Source organism: Neovison vison, chromosome 7 (assembly GCF_020171115.1).
Source record: "Neovison vison isolate M4711 chromosome 7, ASM_NN_V1, whole genome shotgun sequence".
NCBI lineage: Eukaryota > Metazoa > Chordata > Mammalia > Carnivora > Mustelidae > Neogale > Neogale vison.
In genome coordinates this window covers 25,665,670-25,691,407 of record NC_058097.1, presented here as the reverse complement: position 1 = coordinate 25,691,407, position 25,738 = coordinate 25,665,670, and the positions used below count along the sequence as shown (strand labels likewise).

General features: G+C 37.8%; 1 protein-coding gene across 6 annotated transcripts in view; it reads right to left on the bottom strand.

Moving 5' to 3' along the window:
• The window catches only part of CNOT1 (CCR4-NOT transcription complex subunit 1), a 111,670-nt gene that overhangs the window by 55,493 nt on the left and 30,439 nt on the right, over positions 1 to 25,738 (bottom strand). For all 6 annotated transcript variants that reach the window (XM_044256030.1, XM_044256033.1, XM_044256032.1 and 3 more), the window contains exons 3-13: positions 13,593 to 13,700; positions 12,912 to 13,010; positions 12,439 to 12,507; positions 12,298 to 12,352; positions 11,842 to 12,045; positions 10,058 to 10,226; positions 7,754 to 7,880; positions 7,495 to 7,605; positions 4,129 to 4,299; positions 3,404 to 3,531; positions 876 to 1,116 (exon numbers count right to left, since the gene is read on the bottom strand). In XM_044256030.1, coding sequence (XP_044111965.1) covers positions 876 to 1,116; positions 3,404 to 3,531; positions 4,129 to 4,299; positions 7,495 to 7,605; positions 7,754 to 7,880; positions 10,058 to 10,226; positions 11,842 to 12,045; positions 12,298 to 12,352; positions 12,439 to 12,507; positions 12,912 to 13,010; positions 13,593 to 13,700 — 1,482 coding nt within the window. The remainder of the gene's footprint in view (positions 1 to 875; positions 1,117 to 3,403; positions 3,532 to 4,128; positions 4,300 to 7,494; positions 7,606 to 7,753; positions 7,881 to 10,057; positions 10,227 to 11,841; positions 12,046 to 12,297; positions 12,353 to 12,438; positions 12,508 to 12,911; positions 13,011 to 13,592; positions 13,701 to 25,738) is intronic.

The window sequence follows — 25,738 nt, the reverse complement described above, 5'->3', positions numbered from 1 at the left end:
CTGCTCTTTCCCCTATCTCTGTCTCTCTCTCTCAAATAAATATTAAATAAATCTTTAAAAAGGGGGGCACTTGGGATGCCTGGGTGGCTCAATTGGTTGGACGACTGCTTTCGGCCCAGGTCATGATCCCAGAGTCCCGGGATGGAGTCCACATCGGGCTCCCAGCTCCATGGGGAGTCTGCTTCTCCCTCTGATCTTCTCCTCGCTCATGCTCTCTCTCACTGTCTCTCTCTCAAATAAATAAATAAAAATCTTTTAAAAAATTAAAAAATTTAAAAAAATAAAATGAAAAAATAAAAAGGGGAGCACTTGATATAAATAACTGCTTTTTCTACAGATTCTGAATTTGTCATTATTAAAAATATAATAGGGCATTAGGGGAAAAAAATTCAATGAACAAAACATATTTACAGATTAAATCAATTCTACAGACTTAGGGAGGGAAAGCACAGGGCTTAAAGGGCATTTCAGCAGAATCTAAAATAAAATGTAGATGCTAAATATGGATAAAAGACAAAATAATGTCGAGTAAATTGATTTATAATCTTCTTCTGTTTACTGTTAAAAAGTGACAAGAGCACCTTCTGGCTCCATAATAAATTAAGCTCCTTACTATTATCAAAAGCATACTGGTGCCCTTGTTGTACAGAGCTTTCGTGGTACCGAATTATTTATTTGTTTGTTTGTTTGTTTATTGCTTCTTCCCTCTCGTTCTTTGAAGTTTTAAACTTTAACATTCATATGATGCTAAAAGATAAAGTAAGCTTTGTGGAAGTGCCACTTTTTGAAAGTGTCATAACTGAAGATTGACAATTTAGTTGAACATGCTCCAAAGAATGTCAGTTATTAAGAGGAAAAAAATGTCTATTTCTTACCTGCCCATGCCATGCATAGTGCAAAATAATAGCAGAGTTAGGATGGTTTCCGAGGAAAATTGGCATCAGAGTAGAAATGAGCTCATGGCGCAAGGTGTGCCAAGAGGTGTTGATTTGTAGTAAGGCCAATACCAGCATGTCTGGACAGTGTTTAATAGGGAAGCTGAAGAGCTGTTTGACTTGCTCATATTGCCCCACCTCTGCAAGCCTCAGCAGAGATTCAATCAAATCCAAGCTCTTCCTAAGAAGAATGGAAGTAAGATACTGTCAATGAAAACCTAAGCAAACAAAAATGTATTTTCCAAATAAGTGTTACCAGCTATCACAATAAAACTGAGTTGTTGTCAACTCGAAAAGTGTTTAAATTGGTGGTGTTCATATTAAAATCATATGCTGATATACTTTCATACTAATTTCAAAGGCGGTCCAAGTTGACAATAAGTGGTTTAGGAGAGGGGACACCACAGACCACTTATACAATCATGGATCATTCTTACCAAGGAGATACCATCAAAGATTTTTGTGATTGGTATAAAAAATAGAAACAACATCACAGAGTTTATTTAGGAATAGTCATAAACCCAAAATGTAAACCCAGACCTAATTTATACACACAAAAAATTCTACACAAAAATAGAGCCTGAAAACTTACTTTGGTAATGCCAAGGTCTAACTTAAGTGCCTTCTGATGTCAAGAAAATTCAGAAGTCCACAGCATCCCCTATGCATTATTCTTGCCCCAAGAAGCTGAATGTGGTTGACTTTAATCAAATCTCAGTATCTTACTCTAACCTTAGTCCAGGAAAACTATGGGGACAGAGATCAAATTAAATGCCATGAGGAAACATATACCCCATACCATGGGATAGTTTAAAGGATAAAAAATCCTATTACTCATCAAATCAATGGCAAAATTGTATTTCAAAAAAGAGAATGAGAAAAGGTAGATTTATAGAATGAAAGAAACCATATAAACCCTGTCTGGACTCTTTATCATACAAACTGTGTAGACATTTTTGAGACAAACCTGTTAAGGAATTGTTAAATGCGCTATGACATTTAAGTTTTATAAAAGAAATACTGCTACATACTTGGACTTGATGGGGAAAAAATATCAATTAAGCCTGCATATCCAATGTTGCTAGCACCTGAGAAAAGGACAAACTAGAACCAACTACTGATTGGGAGTCAATCTTTCAGAACAGGGATCAGCAAACTACATCCACAAGACCGATCGTACCTACTGCCTGTTTCAGTAAATGTTTTGTTGAAAGAACTACACCCATATTTATACTGTGCTGCAATAGTCAAGCAGTGCTACAGAGACCATCTCGCCAGAAAAGCCAGGTATTAACTAACCTGTTACAGTAAGTTTATCATCTCTCACTTAAGAAATTCTGGCAATAACTAAAGGGCTTTAAAGTGCCCTAAAAATCCCACCCAGAGCCCCCAAAATTCAATCATTTGTTCCGTGTTGCGAAAGGGTCTCAGAAAACTGTTTAGAAAAAAAGTAAGAAACAAAGCAGTTACCTTTGGGGAGCAATCCAGCCCATGTCCCCCCCCCACCGTGTGTGTGTGTGTGTGTGTGTGTGTGTGTGTGTGTGTGTGTGTGTGTGTGTGTGTGTGTGTGTGTGTGTGTGTGTGTGTGTGTGTGTGTGTGTGTGTGTGTGTGTGTGTGTGTGTGTGTGTGTGTGTGTGTGTGTGTGTGTGTGTGTGTGTGTGTGTGTGTGTGTGTGTGTGTGTGTGTGTGTGTGTGTGTGTGTGTGTGTGTGTGTGTGTGTGTGTGTGTGTGTGTGTGTGTGTGTGTGTGTGTGTGTGTGTGTGTGTGTGTGTGTGTGTGTGTGTGTGTGTGTGTGTGTGTGTGTGTGTGTGTGTGTGTGTGTGTGTGTGTGTGTGTGTGTGTGTGTGTGTGTGTGTGTGTGTGTGTGTGTGTGTGTGTGTGTGTGTGTGTGTGTGTGTGTGTGTGTGTGTGTGTGTGTGTGTGTGTGTGTGTGTGTGTGTGTGTGTGTGTGTGTGTGTGTGTGTGTTTGTTTGTTTTTCAATAGTAATGCAAGTACTTTCACCATCCTTACCTCACATTCCTAGAGAGGAGTGACTTGAGTTCCAGGAGAAACGTACTGGGCCAGAGTCAGATTCTCCCTCAGAAATTAGGAATTGGAACTCAAATAAACTAGGTAATTTAGCTGAAAGGATTAGAATTGATGGGTTGGCCATCTTGACTACTTACAAAGAAAAGAAAGCAAGCATATCTGTAGACAGAAGAAAGGGGTCTAAACTAAGGGAGAAGTACAAACTTCCTTCCAATATTTGACAGTTTCAGAGAATACCCACTGGCAGACCTTACAGAGGAAAAACATAACTATCTAGTGATAAGGAAACTAAAAATACACTTTTATCCATCAACAACCCTCTATAAAATTTAAAGTTTAAACAGGCTCACTAAAAATACTGTTCCAGTAAAATTTTTAACTACATAATTATTCCTTATTAATTCTGTATTGCAAGAAAAGCTAGAGGTGAGTCTTTACCATGTGGCAATTTCTCGATTGTCATCCTCTGGTGGTGCTTTCAGAATATCAGTGGCAACCGTATGACAGGGATAGTCAGCAAAGCAGAAGATCTCTGGATTTATAAGGGAATGCTGAATGAAGGAGAGCTGGAACAAGAGAAAAAAGCTCTTACTACCATAAATGAATGCAAATGCTATGAAAATGTGAAGTATTTTCATAGGCTAATCTTAATTTATTAAAATGACAATTTATTTAAGGTTTTATTTATTTATTTGAGAGAGACAGCCAGTGAGAGGGAACATAAGCAGGGGGAGTGGGAGAGGGAGAAGCAGGCCTCCTACTGAAAAGGGAGACTGACGCAGAGCCCGATATCAGGACCCCACCATCATGACCCGAGTCGAAGGCAGATGCCCAACGACTGAGCCACCCAGGCGCTCTGACAATTTTTGTTTTAAATCTTAATTACCTGCTCTTCAAAACCACAGACAATTCAAACACATGAAAGACAGGAGAAAAAATGGTCTTGGACAGAAATAGTTGGAAAAATGGTTTGCTACACTTTAAGTCTGACTAGTACTCAACTATGATGATCTCCTTTTCAAAATACTGATGTCTCTACTATTCTGTACTGCACAAGACAAATTCTACGTTAAAATATCATTTTAACCAATGTACAGAAGACACTACGTAAGAAGGAAGTCATTATTTGCCTCCCCTTCTACAATTGAACACCAATCACTTACCTGGCCTTCTGCATGTTTCCAAGGTCTATATATGAGGTCTACTGGGAACACTTCCATACCTAGACCCCGCTGAATGCCATAAACCACATTATGAAGTCCTTTACTGTCACGAATTTGAAATCCAGGATGGTCCAGTTCATAAGTTACTTCCTTGAAATTCAAACTCGGGTTCTAAAACAAAAACATTTCGAAACCTAATGAACAAAAAGTATACACATTTCTATGCTTTACCCAAAAAGCCAAACTGAATCAGAAATTAAAATGTTCTAATTATAAACTCAAAATAATCATAACCTGGAATTTATAAAGACGTAGAAAAACAATTCTTAATATTTAAAATAAATTGGTTCTACTAGCAAGGCACTCCAACCTTTTAGTTCATGACATACTTACAGCCAATGGGAGTGGGTAACTTAGTCCAACAAACAATCCTATCCCAGTTTGGTAAAATTCCTCAATTAATGCCTCTCTGTTTTTACACCCCAGATTCCACTACCTTGGAACAAAGTTGCAAAGATAAGTCAATTATCCCAAATACCATTTTTTTAAAAAGATCTGACTTACTGAGAGAGATAGAGAACACATGCACTCAAGTGTAGGGTAAGGGCAGAGGGAAAGGGAGACAGAGAATCTCAAGCAGACTCCACACTGAGCATAGAGCCTGACACAGGGCTCAATCTCACAAGCCCGAGATCACGACCTAAGTCAAAATCAAATCCATCCTTAACAGACTGAACCACCCAGGCACCTCCCAAATACCATTCTTAATTAACTGAAGATCTCCCCTACAAAGTATACCAAGTATGCATCAGGAAAAGTGGTCTAAATTCTTTATGTCAAAATGACTGAAAATGCCATTTAAAAAAATGTTCTATGAAAAGGTATTCAAAAAAGCAGTATAAGACTCCTTAAGAAAACAGAAAGCAGGGCACCGGGGTGAAATCAATTGGTTGAACGACTGCCTTCAGCTCAGGTCAGTATCCTGGAGTCCCAGGATCAAGTCCTGCATTGGGTTCCCTGCTCAGCAAGAGGTCTGCTTCGCCCTCTGACCTTCCCCCTCTCATGCTCGCTCTCTCTCATTCTCTTTTCCTCTCAAATAAATAAAAATCTTAAGGGGGGGGGGAAGCAAAGGAAGCAAGTTTACAGAAGATAATTTACCAAACACTCTGCACAAAGTACTAAGTTTATTTTATGCTTGAAAAGAAAAAGGCTGTGCACACTCTATTCTTAAAAATCCTCGAAGCACCATGGACAGTTTAGTTTTGCTCTAAGGCGACTCCTTGCAAGCCATGAAGACATCAATGCTTGCTTTACAAAGCAAGGGTACAAAGAACAAACTTCAAAAGAAGTATTCACTCTAAGGTAACAACAACATTCAGAAAATAAGATTTTCTCTTCTTTCTAACATTTGTTTCAAGTACTGACTATAACAGAACAGAACCAATAATGTGTTATTACACAGCATTATCATAGAGACAATTTAGTAAAAAGTTTGGTAAGATGTTAAGAATCCCCTTGGTTTCTTCCTCTCATCTTTGCTGGGCAATGGAGAAATCAAATTGCTGACCCAAAATGAAATTGTCCTCTGCTCCCTGCCACAAAAAGTATGTAAAAAACTCTAATATAAGAAGAAAAAGAAGGAAGAAAAGAGATTACTAATTCAACAGTTCAAACCCACAGTGCAGGCTCTCAATTTTACAGCCTTTTGCACTCTCTGAAAACAGTAAACAGGAATGGTAACGTGAAATACTGTCCTTATCTGCAATTTTAAAAAGAGATTTTCAGTAAGGCAATATAGTACAATGATGGAACTACTGAGTGAAAAGGGCATTTTTTACTTATGCATGACCACAAGATAAAATCAAAACAGTAAGTTGGGGGCGGCGCCTGGGTGGCTCAGTAGTTAAGCGTCTGCCTTCTGCCGAGATCATGATCCCAGGGTCCTGAGACGGAGCCCCGAATCGGGTTCCCTGCTAAGTGGGGAGTCTGCTTCTCCCTCCAGCCCTTGCCCTGCTTGTGCTCTCTCACTGTGGCTAGGTGTTCTCCCTTAAATAAATAAATTCTTTAAAAATAAAAAAGTGGTATCCATACGTAATAAAACTGGCAATTTTTTTTCATTTCCAAATTTTCTGCCATGATCAAGTATTATTTTTTCCTACTACTAAAGGAGAATAAATCTGAATACTATAAATCTACCTATCAAGAAAAATTTTAAAAGCCATGGAAGTCATCTGTAACCCAATTATATCTATAAATCACTAACATAGAAAACTAAAAATGAGAATTAGGATCAATGTCCTGAGACCTTACAAGGAATATTATGTTGTAAATATATATATAGATATAGATATAGATATAGAGATCTCTTTATATCTATATCCAGATATAGATATAGATATAGAGATATCTATATCTCTAGTCTTCAACGTTGTATCTTGTTCCTAGACATTTTATGGATGAGAATGAAGATATTACATACATCCTGACTCCTTTATTCCCCCACTGATTACACTTTACCATCCCCAATTCTCAAGGTTTCATTCCTACATGTTTTACTTAAGCATTTTTACATTTTAAGAAAGATACTTTATTTGGGGGCAAATTATTTAGTTTATGGATATTCTGTAAGTTAAAGTAGTTAAGAGAAATATGAATTTTATTATCCTTATCCACCATGAACAAGACAGCAGAATTTTTGTTGCACTTTCCACAAAACATTCAGAAGGCCTCCTTTCTCAGTAATTCCTTATATAATCACTACTCTGCATTAAATTTGTTTCTTCAAAATAACCACACACCAGGACTCCACCAAACTCCTCAGCAATGTCACTCAGAAATGAACAGCAACAACTCCTAATGAACAAAACAGGTATGTGATTATGAACTATCTCCAGAAGATAATCACTTTGTAAAGTTCATTACTTTGGAGCCAATGAAGTTGGGAAACCCCAAAACATTGCTGCTCTCATTCAGCTAAGCATTTTATTTATTAAAATTTGCTTTCTTGGGGCGCCAGGGTGACTCAGTGAGTTAAAGACCCTGCCTTCAGCTCAGGTCATGATCCCAGGGTCCTGGGACCAAGTTCTGCATCAGGCTCTCTACTCTGCAGGAGCCTGTTTCCCTTCCTCTCTCTCTGCCTGCCTCTCTACTTGTGATCTCTGTCAAATAAATAAATAAAATCTTTAAAAAATAAAATGATAAAATAAAATCTGCTTTCTTTGGGCTCTATCATATTAACATAATGCAAATAAAATCATGATTACATGTACCCAGTTCTTTGAGAACAAATAATAAAATAAAATCTGCTTTCTTTGGGCTCTATCATATTAACATCATGCATATAAAATCATGATTACATGTACTCACCAGTTCTTTGAGAACATCAATCAAGACTTCTACATTCCATGTGTGTGCCTGTGCTCCATCACTTTTATCTTTTCCATCACTCCAGATCCCACTGCCAGGAGCAGAGATACTCTGTACAAGTAAAATATGAATTAAACAAACCCAACTACTTAATGTGTTCAGCTCTGGTTGGCAGATCAATCATACTGTAATTTAATAAAGAAAGTAAAGAGGACAGGATATTAATTCACACTATAGAACAGCTGATTTCTATATTTACCTGTAACGGAATTCCATCTGTCAATCCTGAATGAGTTCGAGCCATCATCCCCAAAACCCTGGCAACCTGGGCAGCTGTGACCTCCCGAACACCAAACTGCATGATTATATTGCGACATTCTTCAATACTGAAACAGAAATTAAACCTCAGGAAAATGCTTCCGCCTTCAATACAAAGATTAAGAAATGTTAATATACAAAAGCCCTGAGTGAAATCCTTGGACTTTTCCTAGTATGACTTTATCCCATGCTATTTTATACAGCTAGAAATATAAAAAGTACCTACTTAACTAAGAAAATGGGAAAACTTTTCCTTTTCACTGTATCTATAGGAGAAGATAAGAACTAGCTCAATCTACTGTGGTAATCATTTTCCAATATATGTAAATCAAAACATATATGTAAATCACACCATCGTGCTATATGCTTGAACTTGTACAGTGATGTATATCTGTATCAATTATTTCTCAATAAAACTGAAAGAAAATAGGAAAATGGAAAAGGTTTAAAAGATCAATGGAAGAAAATACAAGCCAGGAGTAATGATTATCCTTCACAAAAGCAAAATTAATTTCCTCCATCTTCAATAGAATTAAGTTTATAATACTGATATTTAGGGCACACCTAGCTGGCTCAGTTGGTTAACTATAGACTCCTGATTTCAGCTCACAATATGATCTTAGGGTCATGACATAGAGCCCAGTGTGGAAATCAATCTTCGAGGTGAGTTTGATTACTTTGATATGCACAAACCCTTGAAAATGTATCCTAACTCTTCTACTTTGCTCCTTGAAGTTTAACTAAATAAAAGTTTTATGCCAGGCACACAGTCACACCCCACAAATATATTTTCAAAAATAAATGGAAATTTGGTTTCTGTGAAGTTTGAAAAACATTAAAAAGTCAAAGTCAAAACAGAACATAGTAATACCCTTAATTAACTCTCAAGAAAATACTGAGTCTGGCGCCTGGGTGGCTCAGTTGGTTAGGCAACTGCCTTTAGCTCAGGTCATGATCCCAGACTCCCAGGATCAAGTCCCACATCAAGCTCCCAGCTTGATGGGGGGAGGGGGGAGCAGAGGAGTCTGCTTCTCCCTCAGACCTTCTTCCCTCTCATGCTCTCACTTACTTACTTTCTCTCTCTCTAGCTCGCTCGCTCTCTCTCTCCAAAAAAAAAAAAAAAGGAAGAAGTCGTCGTCTACAAGAAAATACTGACAATCCACTTTATCACAATAGTAGTAGTAGTAGTAAAGGGGTGAAAGTATTTCCTTTGGTGTCCCTAGCAAGAGACAAAAACACTGAAGCAGCAACTCTGTTAAACAAGAAAAGGAAACTGGAGAAAATGAAGGTACAGTAGGGATTTGAAAGTACAGCGAGTGAAGAGAAAAGAGAAACACATCAAGCAGGATAAAATTTCCATGAAGCCTTGCCTCAATGCTCTCTCTCCCATAAAAGCTATAACTGTCTATCTGCAACTAGAGTAGGAACCTCTGATTTCTAAATTTGAGAAACTAGGGGAGGGGAGGGGAGGGGAGAGGGAGGGAGGGAGGGAGAGAGAGAGAGAGCGAGAGAGAGAGAGATTATATATATATATATATATATATCTCCTCCCCTAGTTTCTCAAATATATATATACACACACACACACACACACACATATATGTGTGTATATATATATATAAATTAATACAGGCATACCTGGGAGATTTTGTAGGTTTAGCTCTACACAACCATTAACAGATCAAGTCAAACAAACTTATTCACTTCCGGGTGTAAGTTATGTTTACACTATACTGCAGGTCCACTGCATGTGCAATTGCATTACGTCTAAACAAAATGTACATACCTGATTTTAAAAATACTCTTTTGATAAAAATTGCTAGCTATCATGTGAGCTTTCAACGAGTTGTAATCACTGATGACAAACCACCATTATACAGTAATATTACTATATTACTATACAAATATAGTAATGAAAAAGTTTGAAATACTGTGAGAAATGTCAGAATGTGACACAAAGACACAAACTAATAAGCAAATGTTATTGGGGAAAATGGTGGCAACAGACCTGCTGTATACAGGTTGCCACAAACTTCAGTTTGGAGAAAAAGTGCAGTATCTGTGAAACACAACAAAGTGAAGCATACAAAATGAAGTATGCCTGTGTGTGGAAGATTAAATTCAGAAGCAAAACCCAGAGGCAAAGATGAGGGCACATTAACTAATCTTAGGAACTTGCCTTAAAGAATTACTACATCATATCTGGCACAAGAGTAATCAGAAGTTCAGTATGTTTTATACCAACCTTGCACAAAAGCCATAGCCTACTTCCTGCATAAAATCAGCCAAGGAGCTCTCCATCATGGTTTTAGCTACCCCTCCAGAATCAGGCAGGATCCTGTCCATTAGAATGTCCCGTTTTTCAGGGTATAAAAGTGGTGCAAGCACCACGGGACAGCGTTCCTGGGGAAAATCTGAAGGACAAAAGATTACAACTGCTATACTGATTAAAAACAAACTATCCTCATTTACTCTTTCTAGAAGCCCCCAAACCTGTATCTTCCACACATTCATTTTCAAAGTTTTTTTCCAATCCAGCTCATCCAAGTTAGGACCTTAACACCAATTCCAAAATATGGATGTTTTTGCTTGGGTATATATTTTTAAGTTTTGTATTAAGATCCTAATACAACACCTGGTGACAAAGTCACATCCTAAATATTACTTCAAATTTTCACAGTAGGACTATCAGTTTCATACAAAGAAGACATCAGAGATAACTAGAATATCACTGTCAATTGCAGGAAGAAAATTTCTCATCACTGAGAAGTTAATGCAGTTTAAAATTAAACTGATGCCTGGGTGGCTGTCAGTTAAGTGGCTACCTTCAGCTCAGGTCATGATCCCAGGATCCTGGGATCCAGTCCTGCATCCGGCTCCTTGCTCAGCGGGGGAGCCTGCTTCTCCCCCTGCCTCTACTCTCTCTGACAAATAAATAAATAAAATCTTTTTTTAAAAAAAAAAGTAGCTGTTAAAAAAAATTTTTTAATTAAATTCAACTATATAGGGGGCACCTGTCTAGTTCAGTTGATGCAGCATGGAATTCTTGATCTCAGGTTTTGAGTTCAAGCCTCTCATGAGGTGCAGAGACTACTTAAATAGATAAGCGTACTTTAAAAATATTTTAAATTAGGGTGCCTGGGTGGCTCAGTGGGTTAAGCCGCTGCCTTCAGCTCAGGTCATGATCTCAGGGTCCTGGGATCGAGTCCCGCATCGGGCTCTCTGCTCGGCAGGGAGCCTGCTTCCTCCTCTCTCTCTCTGCCTGCCTCTCTGCCTACTTGTGATCTCTCTCTGTCAAATAAATAAATAAAATCTTAAAAAAAAAAAAAATTTTAAATTAAGGGGCACTTTGGTAGCTCAGTCAGTTAAGTATACAACTCTTACTTTTACGTCAGGTCATGGCCTCAGTCCTGGGACTGAGCTGGGCACTCAGTGGGGAGTCTGCTTCTTTTCTCCCTCTCCCTCTGCCCTTTCCCCCAGCTGGTGTGCATTTTCTCTTTCTCTCTCAAATAAATAAATCTATCTTTTAAAAGATTTTTTTTAAAAAGTAAGAGTGAAAATAAATAGTGGTTAGTGTATAATCAAAGATTTGTTTTAAAAAGACTACTCAGCTCCACAAAACAAAAATCAGAGAAAATAACATCAACAACAGGACCAGGAATTATCTTAGCATAGCAATTCAAATAGTCCAAGAACTAAAGTGGGCATATCAATAATGACCAATTTTTTCTAAGTAAAGAGTATGTCCCAACAATGTAGTCTCCATCACCTTAAAGGAGAAAAAAAGACTATATGAAACATACCAAGTCTTAACCGAGATTGTTATCTATAGGACAAGATTATTGAAGTTACATTCATTTTACACCTTTCCTATGGGGCTTTAATCACTTTCATATGTGAAATTACAAAATTCTCTCTTAAAAAATGAAAAGTAAATCATCATCTTCATGTGTATTCTAAAATCCTTCTGTCATGTATTTGTGTTCATCCTAAGAAATCACCTTTTGTAAGCAATAGATACTCTTTTACCTCTGCGCAGCGTCTTAAGAAAAGCGTCTATTTGTTCCTGTCCAACTCCAAAGGCTCCCTTCTGCCCAAAGAGGAGATGGGAGAGGAGGAGATGTAGGACCTCTATTGCTATATCTTGGAAGCCACCTTCTTGATTTCCACTGACGTCTGCGTCAATGTAAGAACGCAGAAGATCAGGAAGCTTCTGTTTGATAAACTGGGCAGCTAGAAGTCAGGTAAATCAAAAACCACAAGTTACTTTTGCACCAGAACAGGTAAAAACTCACATCAGAACACAGCTGACCATCATCTTCATTTACCAACTCACCCCTCACCCGCTCGTGTTTAAGACAAACTAAAAGAAAATAATCTTAGATTATTTTACTAAGTCTAAACTATGAAGCCTCCAGATTCAAAAACTCATGGATTTTAAAGAAATAATTTCACTACAGGATCTTTAAGAAAAAAATAACTTACCAAAACCTCTGAGATCTGAGCTGGAAGAATTCAAGAGGGCAAGGCCAAAAATTACCTGAAACAATAGGGATTAGGTTGTTCAAAGAGTCAAGTAACTGTTTTAATTCCAATTTTGCCTATCTCTCTTCTTAAGTCACTTACCTCTTGTACTTTGCTTAACTTGAGAACTTTACTCAGCTGGGCAAATAAGTGGGGTGCAGGCTTTAAACTCTGAAACAAACCAAACTTTATTTTAAAACAAGAAGAACTTAAAAAGAAAAAAGAATGTAATGATTTTCAAGAAGTTTTATAAAAACATCTATTCACTCAATCATGGTACTACACAGGAGTGAAAGAATTCTGTAGTCTTGTCAGAAACTACACCCCATATCCTAGAACTGTGAAATGACAATCTTAAGACTTCACATGATCTGGTTTTAGTAAGTCTCTACTTATTATCAAACTGTCTTGATTTTGCTAGAACATTAAAAAACCCCAAACTACTGAAATTTTATAAATTAAGATAGATCACTATGAGATCAAGGTTTAAAGCCTTTTTAGAAAGTCACATTCTTTAAAAAAAAAAAAAAGGAAAGTCATATTCTTAAGACTACTAAGATAAAAGTAATACCAACCTTCTGATAGTGCAATGGATTATCAATGGCATAGGACAGCGTCGAAATAAAATTTGGCTTTGTAATCAGCGACGCACACTCCTGAATCAGAAACTGAGTCTTTAAAAATAAAAAGTGAATCTTCATTAGCACTAACATTCATCTCTTCACAGACGCAGAGGTACTCAGAACATTAAAGCGTAATCCAATACTGTATATTGTTTCCATACCTTATCAAAATTAGCTCTTTAAAAATCCCATTTAAACTACTTAGAGTCTACTAGCAGCAAGTTAAACATCAACACCTTTACAAAATAATTTCCCTTGACAGATAACTGTAAGGAACAATATAATGACAAACCATTACGAGATTGAAAATCAAACCAAAGAAATTCTATCTAGAACAAGAGATCTCCTCTCTGCCTTACTTACTTGTCAAGCAGGACTTCCCCCATTCCTGTTTCCCACAGGCAGGTCTGATCCCCAGCAATCTAAGCCGGACCTAGGTAGCTATTAATGGTCTGCAGCCAGGCAGGAGAGGGGGAAGGACAAAAAAAGGACAAGTCCCAATACCTTTCATTCATTCAGTCAGCTAAGATGATCTCTGCATGACTTGTAGGTGTTGTTTGCTACACAATGCCCAAGATGCAATTCACTGTACAAATAAATCTAAGTAAACATAAATTCTGTAAGCCCCAATACCTGATGAAAATCTTTGCCACTGCTTTTACCATCGCCACTGAAATCCACATGTGAAAATAGGCAGCGTAATAAATGCCTGTCTGCCTCAGGACCGTGCCGATTCACAATCTATAAAGACCAAAAATATAAATTTATAGTCACTATTAAGGAGAATTTAAACAAAAAAAAAGTCTCTATGCAAAATCCCAAAATACATTAATTGTTCATTTTGATTAAGAGTTATAGGAATTAATAAAATGGAGGTGCCAATATTTTATAATTGTTTTTTAAATGTTTCCTACAGTCACAAACAGGAAAAATAGAAGAAATTAATTAGTCCATATAAATAACTGTGTGCACTTTGGTCAGTATCTAAACCAAAACACAAAGTAGCAAAAATGACATGTAATAAGAATAGAGAATGTTTTTTTCTTTTTCTTTTTTTTAAGTTGTAAGGCAACAATTCTGTAACAAACTGTATTTATTAGAGTTTCACTTCTTCTATGCATTATAAATCACTCTAACACAACTGTAACTCCTTAAAATAGACATGGCAACGACTTAAATAAACCAGTCTGGGGACACCGGGTGGGCTCACTGGGTCAAGCATGCCGCCCCTGATCTCAGCTCAGGTCTCCATCTCAGGGTTTTGGGTTCAAGCCTCACACTGGGCTCCACACTGGGCATAGAGCTTACTTAAAAAAATAAATACAAAAAAATAAAGTCTGACTTCAGTACTTTAGATCTTTAGATGCTGCCCCCAAGCTCCATTAGTTTCTTGCTGTTTCTCAAATTTACCAATGTTGGTACTTGCTATTCTAATTTAAAGTTTTAGGCATCTACATATGGGCTGTTCTCTCAGTTCCTTTCATAGCTACATGACCAGCCCCACCATCACCCCTTTATCCTGCTTTACTTTTCCCTGTAGAGCTTATGGCCACCTGATAATTTCTGTTTATTTTCTATGTCTCTCACTAGACTAAGTTGCACAAGAGCACAGAATTTGTGCTGACAGTAAGTACAGAATAATCATTTATCAAATGCTTTTTAAAGATATTACAAATAATATTTTCTTACATTTTAGGCTAAGTATGGTACTGAGATTCCTTGGTTTTATCTTCAACAATTCTGTCAAAATTTACTGCAATTTTATAGATGAAGAGACGAACACTTGCATCAGATTATATGAGCCTTAAATCCCACAGTGGATGAGCTGAGAAATCAGAATTCATAGTCCAACTCCAGAGCCTATATGCTTTCTTTTTTTTTTTTTTTTTTTTAAGATTTTATTTATTTATTTGACAGAGAGAGACCACAAGTAGGCAGAGAGGCAGGCAGAGAGAGAGAGAGAGAGGAGGAAGCAGGCTCCCTGCCGAGCAGAGAGCCCGATGTGGGACTCGATCCCAGGACCCTGAGATCATGACCTGAGCCGAAGGCAGCGGCTTAACCCACTGAGCCACCCAGGCGCCCCGAGCCTATATGCTTTCCACTGAATCACAATTATGTGGTACCTGGTTAAATTAACTTATTTCAGTTTCAGTTTTTCCCACCCCGAAAACTCAGAAAGTTAAACATAAGACACCAATTTTTACACTGTCCAACAGACATTTAAAATTAAAAATCAGTAAAATCAAACAATAAGAACCTCTGCATCTCAAAAAATTACTGTGAACCTATTCACAATGTATTGATTCTCTGGGCTCTTACAGTTCCTTAAGTCCTATAAAAGCAGAGATTATTTTTTCCCCTATCCCCTAGAGTGCTAAAAACATCTTAAAGCAGCAATTCAAATTAGTCAGGAAAAAAGTTACTTATGCTCCAACCACCAAATGGACCTCTCCCTAAAATGAACAAGAATACTTGGCTTTGGGGCGCCTGGGTGGCTCAGTCTATTAAGCCTCTGCCTTTGGCTCAGATCATAATCCCAGGGTCCTGGGATCGAGCCCATATAGGGGGGTCTATGCTCAGCAGGGATCCTGCTTCTCCCTCTCCCTGGCGCTCTGTTTGCAGGCATGTGCTTGCTTTCTCTCTGTCAAACAAATAAATGAAACCTTTATGAAGAAAAAAAGAGATTATCTGGCTTAACAAGTATTTGACCACATACTAGATATACTATGCAAGGTACAGCAAATGTAGCAGTAGGAGAGACCAATGGGCTTTATAGCTCTCATGAAGTATGGTCTCACAGGGGAAAAAAGTATGAAGAATTTCTGATAATACTATCATAGGAAAAAACAAAACAGGGTTATGTGACATGGACAGGAGTGGGGAGTGGTGCCTCAGAAAGGCCTTCCCTAAAGATCTAACATATAAGCTGAGATTTAAAATACTGAGGTTAACAACAACCACAGAAAGAGCTTGAGGAAAGATAATTTCAGGCAAAAAGTAAATAGTATGCAGGGGCGCCTGGGTGGTTCAGTAGGTTAAAGCCTCTGCCTTCAGCTCAGGTCATGATCCCAGGGTACTGAGATCAAGTCCTGCACTGGGCTCTCTGCTCAGCGGCAAGCCTGCTTCCCCCTCTCCATCTGCCTGCCTCTCTACTTGTGATCTCTGTCAAATAAATAAAATCTTAAAAGAAAAAAAAGTAAATAGTATGCAAATGCATTTAATAACAAAAAAAGTCAAAGGGAGTCAAGTTCAAGAGTCTAGATCATGGTTAAGGAACCTACCAACTTATCTGCTATTACACCAATCTAAAAATGGAAGAGATATTCTGCTTGACTGTTAAAAGCCAAAGAACAAAACACACAAAACAGGGGCGCCTGGCTAGCTCAGTCAGTTAAGCCTCAGGCTCTTGGTTTCAGCTTGAGTTATGATCGCAAGGTTGTGGGAAGTCTGTTCAGATTCTTTCTCCCTCCTCTACCCCTCCTGGCTCATACTCTCACTTTCTCAAATAAATAAATAAATAAAATCTTTAAAAAACAAAAAATGTTTAAGTTTTTAACTAGAATAAACAATCTTATGACTGTCTCTTCTCATCCTTCCATTGACTTCTACAATATTATATAATTTTACGATTGCTTTTACAGTCACTCAATCTTACCAACAACCCTAGGAAGGACAGACAAACAATACCACATTAATACAGATAAAGATTCTCTTTAGAAAATCAAGGTTGCAATGACTAACAAATGTCACACATAAGTTGCAGGATAGTGGTATGATCTGAAGATGTGTTTCTTAACTGCTAGGTAAACAGAATGTTCATTCAGTGATACCACGCTGCCCCTTCATTAGAAGAAAACTTTTCCTGTTTTGTTTTCCCACTAAAGTGCTATTTTAAAAGCATGGTCTTGGACTGCAAGGATGTTGAAATAAGATATCACTGCTCCCACAAGATCAAGTCCTACGCATTTTCACTTAAAATTTAAACCATTCCACCCACTGAACAGGGGAGACCAGTAAAATAATTCAAAGTTTTAGATTAAGTACATTACAATCTGGTAATTGAATCTTTAGGCTACACTGAAAATAAATTAACTGTATCAAAAGCAAACTACAATACTTCTATAATGACCTGATCTGTAGTTAGAGTAACAAATTTTCATCTAGAATCACATATTAAGAGGAACATTAACAAACAGTGCATTTACAGTGGTAGAGATTCAGAAAACCATGTGAAATGGTTAGAAAAAGGGGACACTATTTGCCCTAGAGAACACATGAGAAAGAATTAAAGACTTAATTGTGTGAAGGGTAATTACATGAAATAATTAATCTTATACAGAGAAAGAGCCTCAAACATTTATTTTAGCTCATTATAAGAAAATTCCTAATAATGTCCACAAAAGGTAATGATTAATCTTACGAGGTAATCAACTAACTTCCATAGTAAGAAATAACAAAAATTCCTCTCTATTAATACTTGTTACACCCTTCTTTGGGTAGAATGTTGATAAATCAGCAGTTACCGGATGATTTATGCCTGCAACGTAGCTCCAAAAAGCAGATTTTATGTGTGTGTGTGTGTGTGTGTGTGTGTGTATAGATTTTCACACAAAAGCTCTAAAAGACTTATAAAAAGAAAAATACAAAACCTAACAGATTATCTCAAAGGTATTAAAAAAAAAATTCTACACAACTACGAAGTACCAATTTTGGGGCACCTGTGGCTCAGTCAGTTAAGCTCAAGTCATCATCACAGGGTCATGAGAACCCCTCCCCCACTTCAAAAATAAGTATCAGATTTTTGAAATTTAAATTGAAGGCAGTAACTCTACCTTACAATAATCACAGTTTTAGACTGTAATACGCTCTACAGAGGTAATGAAGCATCTTCATATTTATCATACTTGTTAAACAATTTTAACTTTTAAAAAATACTGATTTTGGTTTTTATTATCCTATCTGTATGAATAACTTTGGGTTTCTATGAAATATTTTGGGTTTACTTGAATCCATTTCAATATAATAATATATTTCCAGTAATGGGTGCCTGATTGGCTCAGTTGGTGGAGCACACTATTCTTGATCTCAGTTAGTTGAGTTCAAGCCCCACAATGGGTGGGCATGGAGCCCACCTTAAAAATAAAGAATGAAACAACCAAAAACCACATTTCTAGGAAGACTAAATCACTTTTTTTTTAATTTTTTAATTTTTTTATAAACATATATTTTTATCCCCAGGGGTAAATCGCTTTTTGAATAAAAGTTTTACAGATAACTTTAAGAACAAAAATTTTACATAATTATCAAACAAAACTAAATTATTAAAAATGTATTATCTAAATATTTAAAGTAACATATAAACAATGAAGCCAACACTATATCCACCTGGTGGTATAACTATGCCGAGAACTACTCTAAATAACTTTAATATAGTAATCTGATGGTACCTCTCTAGTGAGATACTAGCCACATCTCATTTCATTGCACTTTGCAGATAATGTTTTTTGTTTATCAAATTGAAGATTTATGGCAACTGTTTACAGTGCCATTTCTACAGAAGCATTTGCTCACCTCTTGTCTGTCACATTTTGGTAATTCTCACAATATTTCAAATTTTCCCATTATATTTCTTATGGTCATCTGTGATCAGTGATCTTGGATGTTACTATTAGAATTGTTTCAAGGCACCATGAACTATGCCCATATACAAGGGCAAACGTATTAAATACCTTGTGTGTTCAGTCTACTCCACCAACTGGCTGTTCCCCAAACTTCCATCTTTTACCTGAGACACAGCAATACTGAAATTAGACCAATTAATTACCCTACAATGGCCTCCTAAGTGTTGAAGAGTCAAACACATCTCACTTGAAATCAAAAGATAGAAATGCTAGGGTCAGTTGAAGATGGCATGTTTAAAGTCGAAACAGGCCAAAAGCTAGTCCTCTTGTGCCTATGTTAGCTAAGGTATAAATGCAAAGAAAAAAATTCTTAAAGGAAATTAAGTGGTACTCCAAAGAACATACAAACTGATAAGAAAGAAGAGTCTTACTGCTGGTACAGAGAAAGTTTTGGGGGTCTACACAGATCAAACCAGCCACAGCATTCCCTTAAGCCAAAGCCCTAACCTCTCTCCAACTGTATAAAGCCTGACATAGATGAGGAAGCTGCAGAAGAAAAATATGAAGCTAGCAGAGGTTGGCTCATGGGGTTTAAGGAAAGAAGCCATCTCCATAAAAGCACAAGGTAAAGCAAAGGCTGATAAAGAAGCTACAGCAAGTTGTCCGGAAGATCTGGCCAAATAATGAAGGCTGCTACACTAAACAATAAATTTTCAATGAAGATGGAAACAGACTTCTATTAGAATGAGATGCCATTTAGGACTTTCACAGCTAGAGAGAAGTCAGTGCCTACTTCAAAGGACAGGCTGACTCTCTTGTTAGGGATTAGTGCACCAGGATCAAAGGACAGGCTGACTCTCTTGTTAGGGACTAGTGCACCAGGAGTCTGTATGTTGAAGCCAACGTTGACTTAACCATTCTGAAAATCCTTGGGCCCTTACAAATTATGCTAAAGTGACCCTGCCTGTGCACTATATAAATCAAACAAAACCTGGAGGACAGCACATCTGTTTACAACATGGTTTACTGAATATTTACTGTTGAGACCTACTGTTCAGAAAGAGATTTCTTTCAAAATATTACTGATCCCTGACAATGTACCAAGTCACCCAAAAGCTCTGATGAAGATGTGTAACAAGATTAATATTGTTTTCTAGTCTGCTAACACAACATCCATTCTGCAGCCTGTATGGATCAAGTAGTCATCTCAACTTTCCAGTCTTACTATTTAAGAAATATCTTAATATTTAAGAAATACATTTCTTAAAGCTAGAGCCACTACAGATAGCAATATTTTCAATGGATCTGAGCAAAGTAAAGTGAACCTTCTAGAAGGATTTGCCATACTAGATGTCATCCAAGAAGAACATTCAGGATTCATGGGAAGAGGTCAAAATATCAACACTAACAGGAGTTAATGGAAGAAGTTGATTCCAACCCTCAAGGATGACTTCAGGGGATGAAGACTTCAGTGGAAGAAGTAACTACAGATGTGGCCGAGATAGCAAGAGAACCAGAACTGATGATTTAACTTAACTGCTGCAATCTCATGATAAAACTTTAACAGATGAAGAGTTGATTCTTTTGAATGAGCAAACAAAGTTTCTTGAGATGGAATTTACTCCTGGTGAAGATGTGGAATGACAAGAAAGGTTAGAATATTACATAAATTTTGCTAATAAAGCAGAAGGTTTGAGAGGACTCAAATATTTTTTTTAAAGATTTTATTTATTGGGACACCTGGGTGGCTCAGTTGGTTAAGCGGCTGCCTTCGGCTCAGGTCATGGTCCCAGTGTCCTGGGATCGAGTCCAACATCGGGCTCCTTGCTCGGCGGGGAGCCTGCTTCTCCCTCTGCCTCTGCCTGCCACTCTGTCTGCCTGTGCTCACGCTCACATGCTCTAACAAATAAATAAATAAAATCATTTTTTAAAAAAAAGATTTTATTTATTTATTTGAGAGAGAATGAGAGAGAGAGAGAGCAAGCATTAGAAGAGGGAGGGTCAGAGGGAGAAGCAGACTCCCCTCAGAGCTGGGAGCCTAATGTGGGACTCAATCCCAGGACTCTGGGATCATGACCTGAGCTGAAGGCAGTCACTTAACCAACTGAGCCACCGAGGCATTCGGACTCAAATTTTTTTTTAGGATTTTACTTATGTATGTATTTGAGAGAGAAAGCATGCACAAGCAGGAGGAGGGATCAGAGGAAAAGGAACAGCAGACTCCACCCTGAGCAGAGAGTACAATGTGGGGCTACATCTTAGGACCCTGAGAGTTTATGAATGAGCCAAAATGAGGACTCAGGCACTCAACCAACTGCGCCACCCAGGAGCCCAGGACTGACTCCAATTCTGAAGTAAGTTGTACTGTGGGCAAAACGCCGTCAAAGAACATCATACACTACAGAGAAATCATTCATAAAAGGAGAATCAATCAATGTGGCAAACTTCACTGTTGTCTTATGTTAAGAAACTGCCACAGCCACTCCAACCTTCAGCAACCACCACCCTGACCAGTCAGCAGCCATCAACAAAAGGTAAAACCCTCCACCAGCAAAAAGATGAACTCTGCTCAAAGGTTATATGATAACATGCTTTAGCAATAAAGTATTTTTTAACAAAAGTATGTATACTTTTTAGACATAATGATATTACATACTTAATAGGCTATACTACAGTATAAACAGAACTCTTAAAATTCACTTGACTCACTTTATTGCAATGACCTGGAACCAAACTCACATGATCTCTGAGATATGCTTAGGAATACCTCTGGGATAGCCTAAGGGCTCCCCTCCCTTCCCCCCCTACCTCCTAAAAAAGTAAACTATTTTCCATAACCATAGTGCTATTAACAACGTCAGGACTCTTAGTCTGAACTCTTGATTGTACAGTGTGGAACAGGGTAAATGGCTTTTTATATCACTGAAAATGGAATTTTGTGCATGGGGAACAAAGAGAGAGAGAGAGATTTCAGATCATGAACTGAAGGTAAAGATAAGGGGCGCCTGGGTGGCTCAGTCGTTAAGCAACTGCCTTCCGCTCGGGTCATGATCCCAGGGTCTTGGGATTGAGCCCAGCATCAGGCTCCCTGCTCAGTGGGAACCTGCTTCTCCCTCTCCCACTCCCCTGCTTGTGTTCCCTCTCTCACTGTCTGTCTCTCTCTGTCAAGTAAATAAATGGAATCTTAAAACAAAAAAATTTTTAAAGTAAAGATAAATTGGAAGTATCAGTAGTATCAGTATGAACTCTTGGTATATTTGCTCTTTAACTTTGTCCATCGAAAAGCCTAGTACTGAACAACTGATCATCAGTGAGCAAACACAAGCGCTGAAATAACTTCCTAAGCCCAAAATGGTGCCATTACTACCCAGGGTGCTGTGTCAGCAAATCAAAACTTAGGTAACTTTCAAATCTCTATAAATGCTCCACTCAAACAGAAATGCAATATATTTATATCAATGTATCAGTTAACCAATACCCAAAGGTCAAGCCAACTCTGGGCCTTCTCACCTTAAATAAGGTTGACTATGGGGCCCCAACCAACCAGAGGTTTTCCATATGTCTCTTCCTTGTTTTTTATTTATTATCCTATAAAAATAGCTTCTTTCCTTCTGCCCCATTTTGTAGTCCTCCTAAAGAGGATTGTCCACTTAATGAAGTACTAAATAAAGTTTTTTCACATGACCTAAGTTATCTCTCTTAATCACTTCTTAACTCAAGAGACAATCTCCATATCCCATTTCCCACTAAAGAAAACCAAGGCCTCTTGGAGAAACTGCTAATTCCAGGTCCAAAGCAAAAAATACACAAGATGACTCTAGAATATTTTAGTTTCCAGTGATTCTGAAATGATATTAAGGACTATAAATATTACAAAATAGGAGGACAGGGGACTCCAAAGCCAACAAGAATAAGCATTCACTGGCCAATGAGTTTCATCAGTAATACTTTTCAATAAACTCAAATATATCAAATATGTTAAAAGTACATGAGTTCCTGGGTCATCTGGGTGGCTCAGTAAGTTGAGTGAATGACTCTTGATTCCAGCTCAGATCATCTCAGGATTGTGGGATCGAGCCCAACATCGGACTCTGCACTGAGGGGAGTCTGCTTGGGATTCTCTCTCTCCACCCCTACTCCCATCCACACACGTGCATGCATGCATGTTTGCTCTCTAAAAAGATAAACCTTAAAAAAAAATACATGAGTTCCTAAGAATACTAAAAAACTCATTTATCGGTCATGTTTGGAAGATGCTCGGAAAGAAGTTACTTTGATAACTGGCAAATAAATAGAGAATCAAGCACTGATCTTGCCCTTCCATATATATACAATGTACCTCAGGTAGCCATATAGTTCTGTAAAGGGAAACTTGCCCTTACCAACTATTTCAAGAATGCTTAACAATAAGAGTACTAACATTTCGCAATCCCTAACAAATTAATGAATCCAGTCAATGAACAAGGCCCGCTAAAAATCACAGAAGTAGAGGCAACCAGACACTGCAAAGCTCCTGATGGAAGTACACACCATCATCAACTACAAACCGTCCTAAAAGGCAAAAACTCTTAATCTGACTGCACTTCTAAATTTACTAACTTACAGAAAATAGAAACTGCACCCAATAAAAGAACATGTTAAACACCACTACAGCAAATTTCACACTCTGGATAATTACAAGACAAACAATCTGATTTAACAAAGTAAGTACTACAAGAAAAAAAGAGTGAGGGAAAACCAAAGATTTTAAAAGAGATCTGATAAGAGCCAATGCAACATACATATTATTTGGATCCTAATTCAAACCCAAGTGTGATAAAAATTTTTTAGATGAAACAAAACAAGAAATTTGAGTATTAACTAGATAGTACATGTTTTAAAAATACTGTTTTGTTTTGTTTTTTTGTTTTTAAGAGAGAGCATAAATATGAGTCCATGAAAGCTGGGAAGGGGCAAAGTGGGAGAAAGAGAATGCCAAACAGGATCCACACCCAGTGCAGAGCCCCAAGTAGTGCTGTTCCTTCTAATCCACCCATAGATCATGACCTGAGCAGAATGTTTAACCAACAGAGCCACCCAGGAACCCCATAACATTTTTTTTTTTGTTTTGATTTGTTTTTTAAAGATTTTATTTATTTATTTGACAGAGAGAGATCACAAGTAGGCAGAGAGGCAGGCAGAGGGAGAGAGAGGAGGAAGCAGGCTCTCCGCTGAGCAGAGAGCCCAATGCGGGACTCGATCCCAGGACCCTGAGATCATGACCTGAGCTAAAGGCAGCGGCTTAACCCACTGAGCCACCCAGGCGCCCCCCCATAACATGTTTTAAATTAAAATGTGAGAGAGGAAAAATAAATAAAATAAAATGTGAGAGAGGGGCGCCTAGGTGGCTCAGTCAGTTAAGCATCCAACTCTTGATTTCTGCTCAGGTCATGATCTCAAAGTTCTAAGATCAAGCTCTGCATTAGGGTTCATGTTCAGCATGGAGTCTGCATGACTCTCTCCTTCCCTCTTTGCTTTTCCTCCAGCTCATGCACATGCTGGCTGTCTCAAATAAATAAAACCTTAAAAAAAACGTGACTAAAAAACTAACATGTGGTACATAGCAGATGATTAAATAGTAGCTGCATAAAATTGTCAGGGCACATTCTGACCAACACAGCTTTCAGAATTTATCCTAAGGAATTAATCTGAATAAAGGAAAAACGGTTGGTGAGTCTTCAATGATGAGGTATTACTGGATTTGTTTCTTCAAAGATGAAATTCCAGGATTTAGAATGACTTAAAGGACCCTGAAATTCAGACTGAGGAGGTTAGATCTTGTTCTCTACTAAAAAGACCCCTGAAGGTATTAGAACAATGAACTTAAGCACTGTAATTCATCAAAGCATTAATTGCAATAAACCCTATAAGCATAAAAAGCTGATTATTACAATATACTACATACACTGAAATACTACATGAAAAGAAAAAAAATCAAATAGGAAATGAGTAATTCCAAGAATTCAGCTCTTCCATTGGAAAGGAAAGGAGAAGAGTAGCCCAAGAATCAATTTCTAAGAATTTATCCTACATAACACATACATGCAAAAAAAAAGTTTTAATGCACTGTCAACAGCAAAAGCAAAAAACAAAGTATATAATCTAAATGTCCATAAATAGTGAAATAAATGTTTCATCCATATGATGGTTTCCTATACAGCCTTAAAAGAACAAACTTTTTATGTACAGGATAATGAATAATTTTTTTTTTTAAGGAAGGCTCCACGCCCAACTGGACTCAAACTCAAAACCCCAAGAGATCAAGAGTCAGATGCTCTACTGACTGAGCCAGCCAGGCACCCCAAGAATAATTTCTACAATAGACTGGTAAGTTAAAAAGGAAACAGGGACACTTAAGTGGCTCAGTCGGTTAATGCTCTGCCTTTGACTCAAATCAAGATTCTAGTGTCTTGGGATCAAGTCCCACATCAGGCTCCTTTGCTCAGTGGGAAGCCTGCTTCTCCCTCTGTCCTTCTCCCACTTGTGCTCCAACAAATAAATAAAATCTTTAAAATAAATAAATAAAATTAAAAAGAAACAACCAAGATACAGAAAACTGTCATATGCCAATATGTGAAAAAAGAATGGAAAGTATTTTACGAAGTTTTTTCTTTTAACTTTTTAAAAATAGTTTTATTTAACCTGATTTAGCTTTATAAAAATAATATTTTACTATTTTCTATGTGCGAGCATCTTTGGAAGAACATTTAAAAAGCAGCAAACATCAGTTGCCTGTGGGCAGAGAAAGAGTGGGTAGCTGGGGTAATCAGGTTAGTATATTACCTATTTTAAAACCTGAGTGGCTCAGTCAGTTAAGCATCTGCCTTCAGCTCAGGCCATGATCTTGGAATCCCAGGACTGAGTCCCTGCTCAGCAGGGAGTCTGCTTCTCCCTCTGCTCCTCACCCTGCTAGTGCTCTCTCAGGTAAGTAAATAAAATCCTTTAAAAAAAAAAAAAGTGGGGGGGTGCCTGGGTGGCTCAAACTGTTAAGTGTCTGCCTTTGGCTCAGGTCATCTCTCGGTTCTGGGATCAAGCCCCCACATCAGGCTCTCAGCTCAGAAGGGAGTCGGCTTCTTCTTCGCCCTCTGCCTCTCCCCCCAACTCGTGCTCTCTATCCCT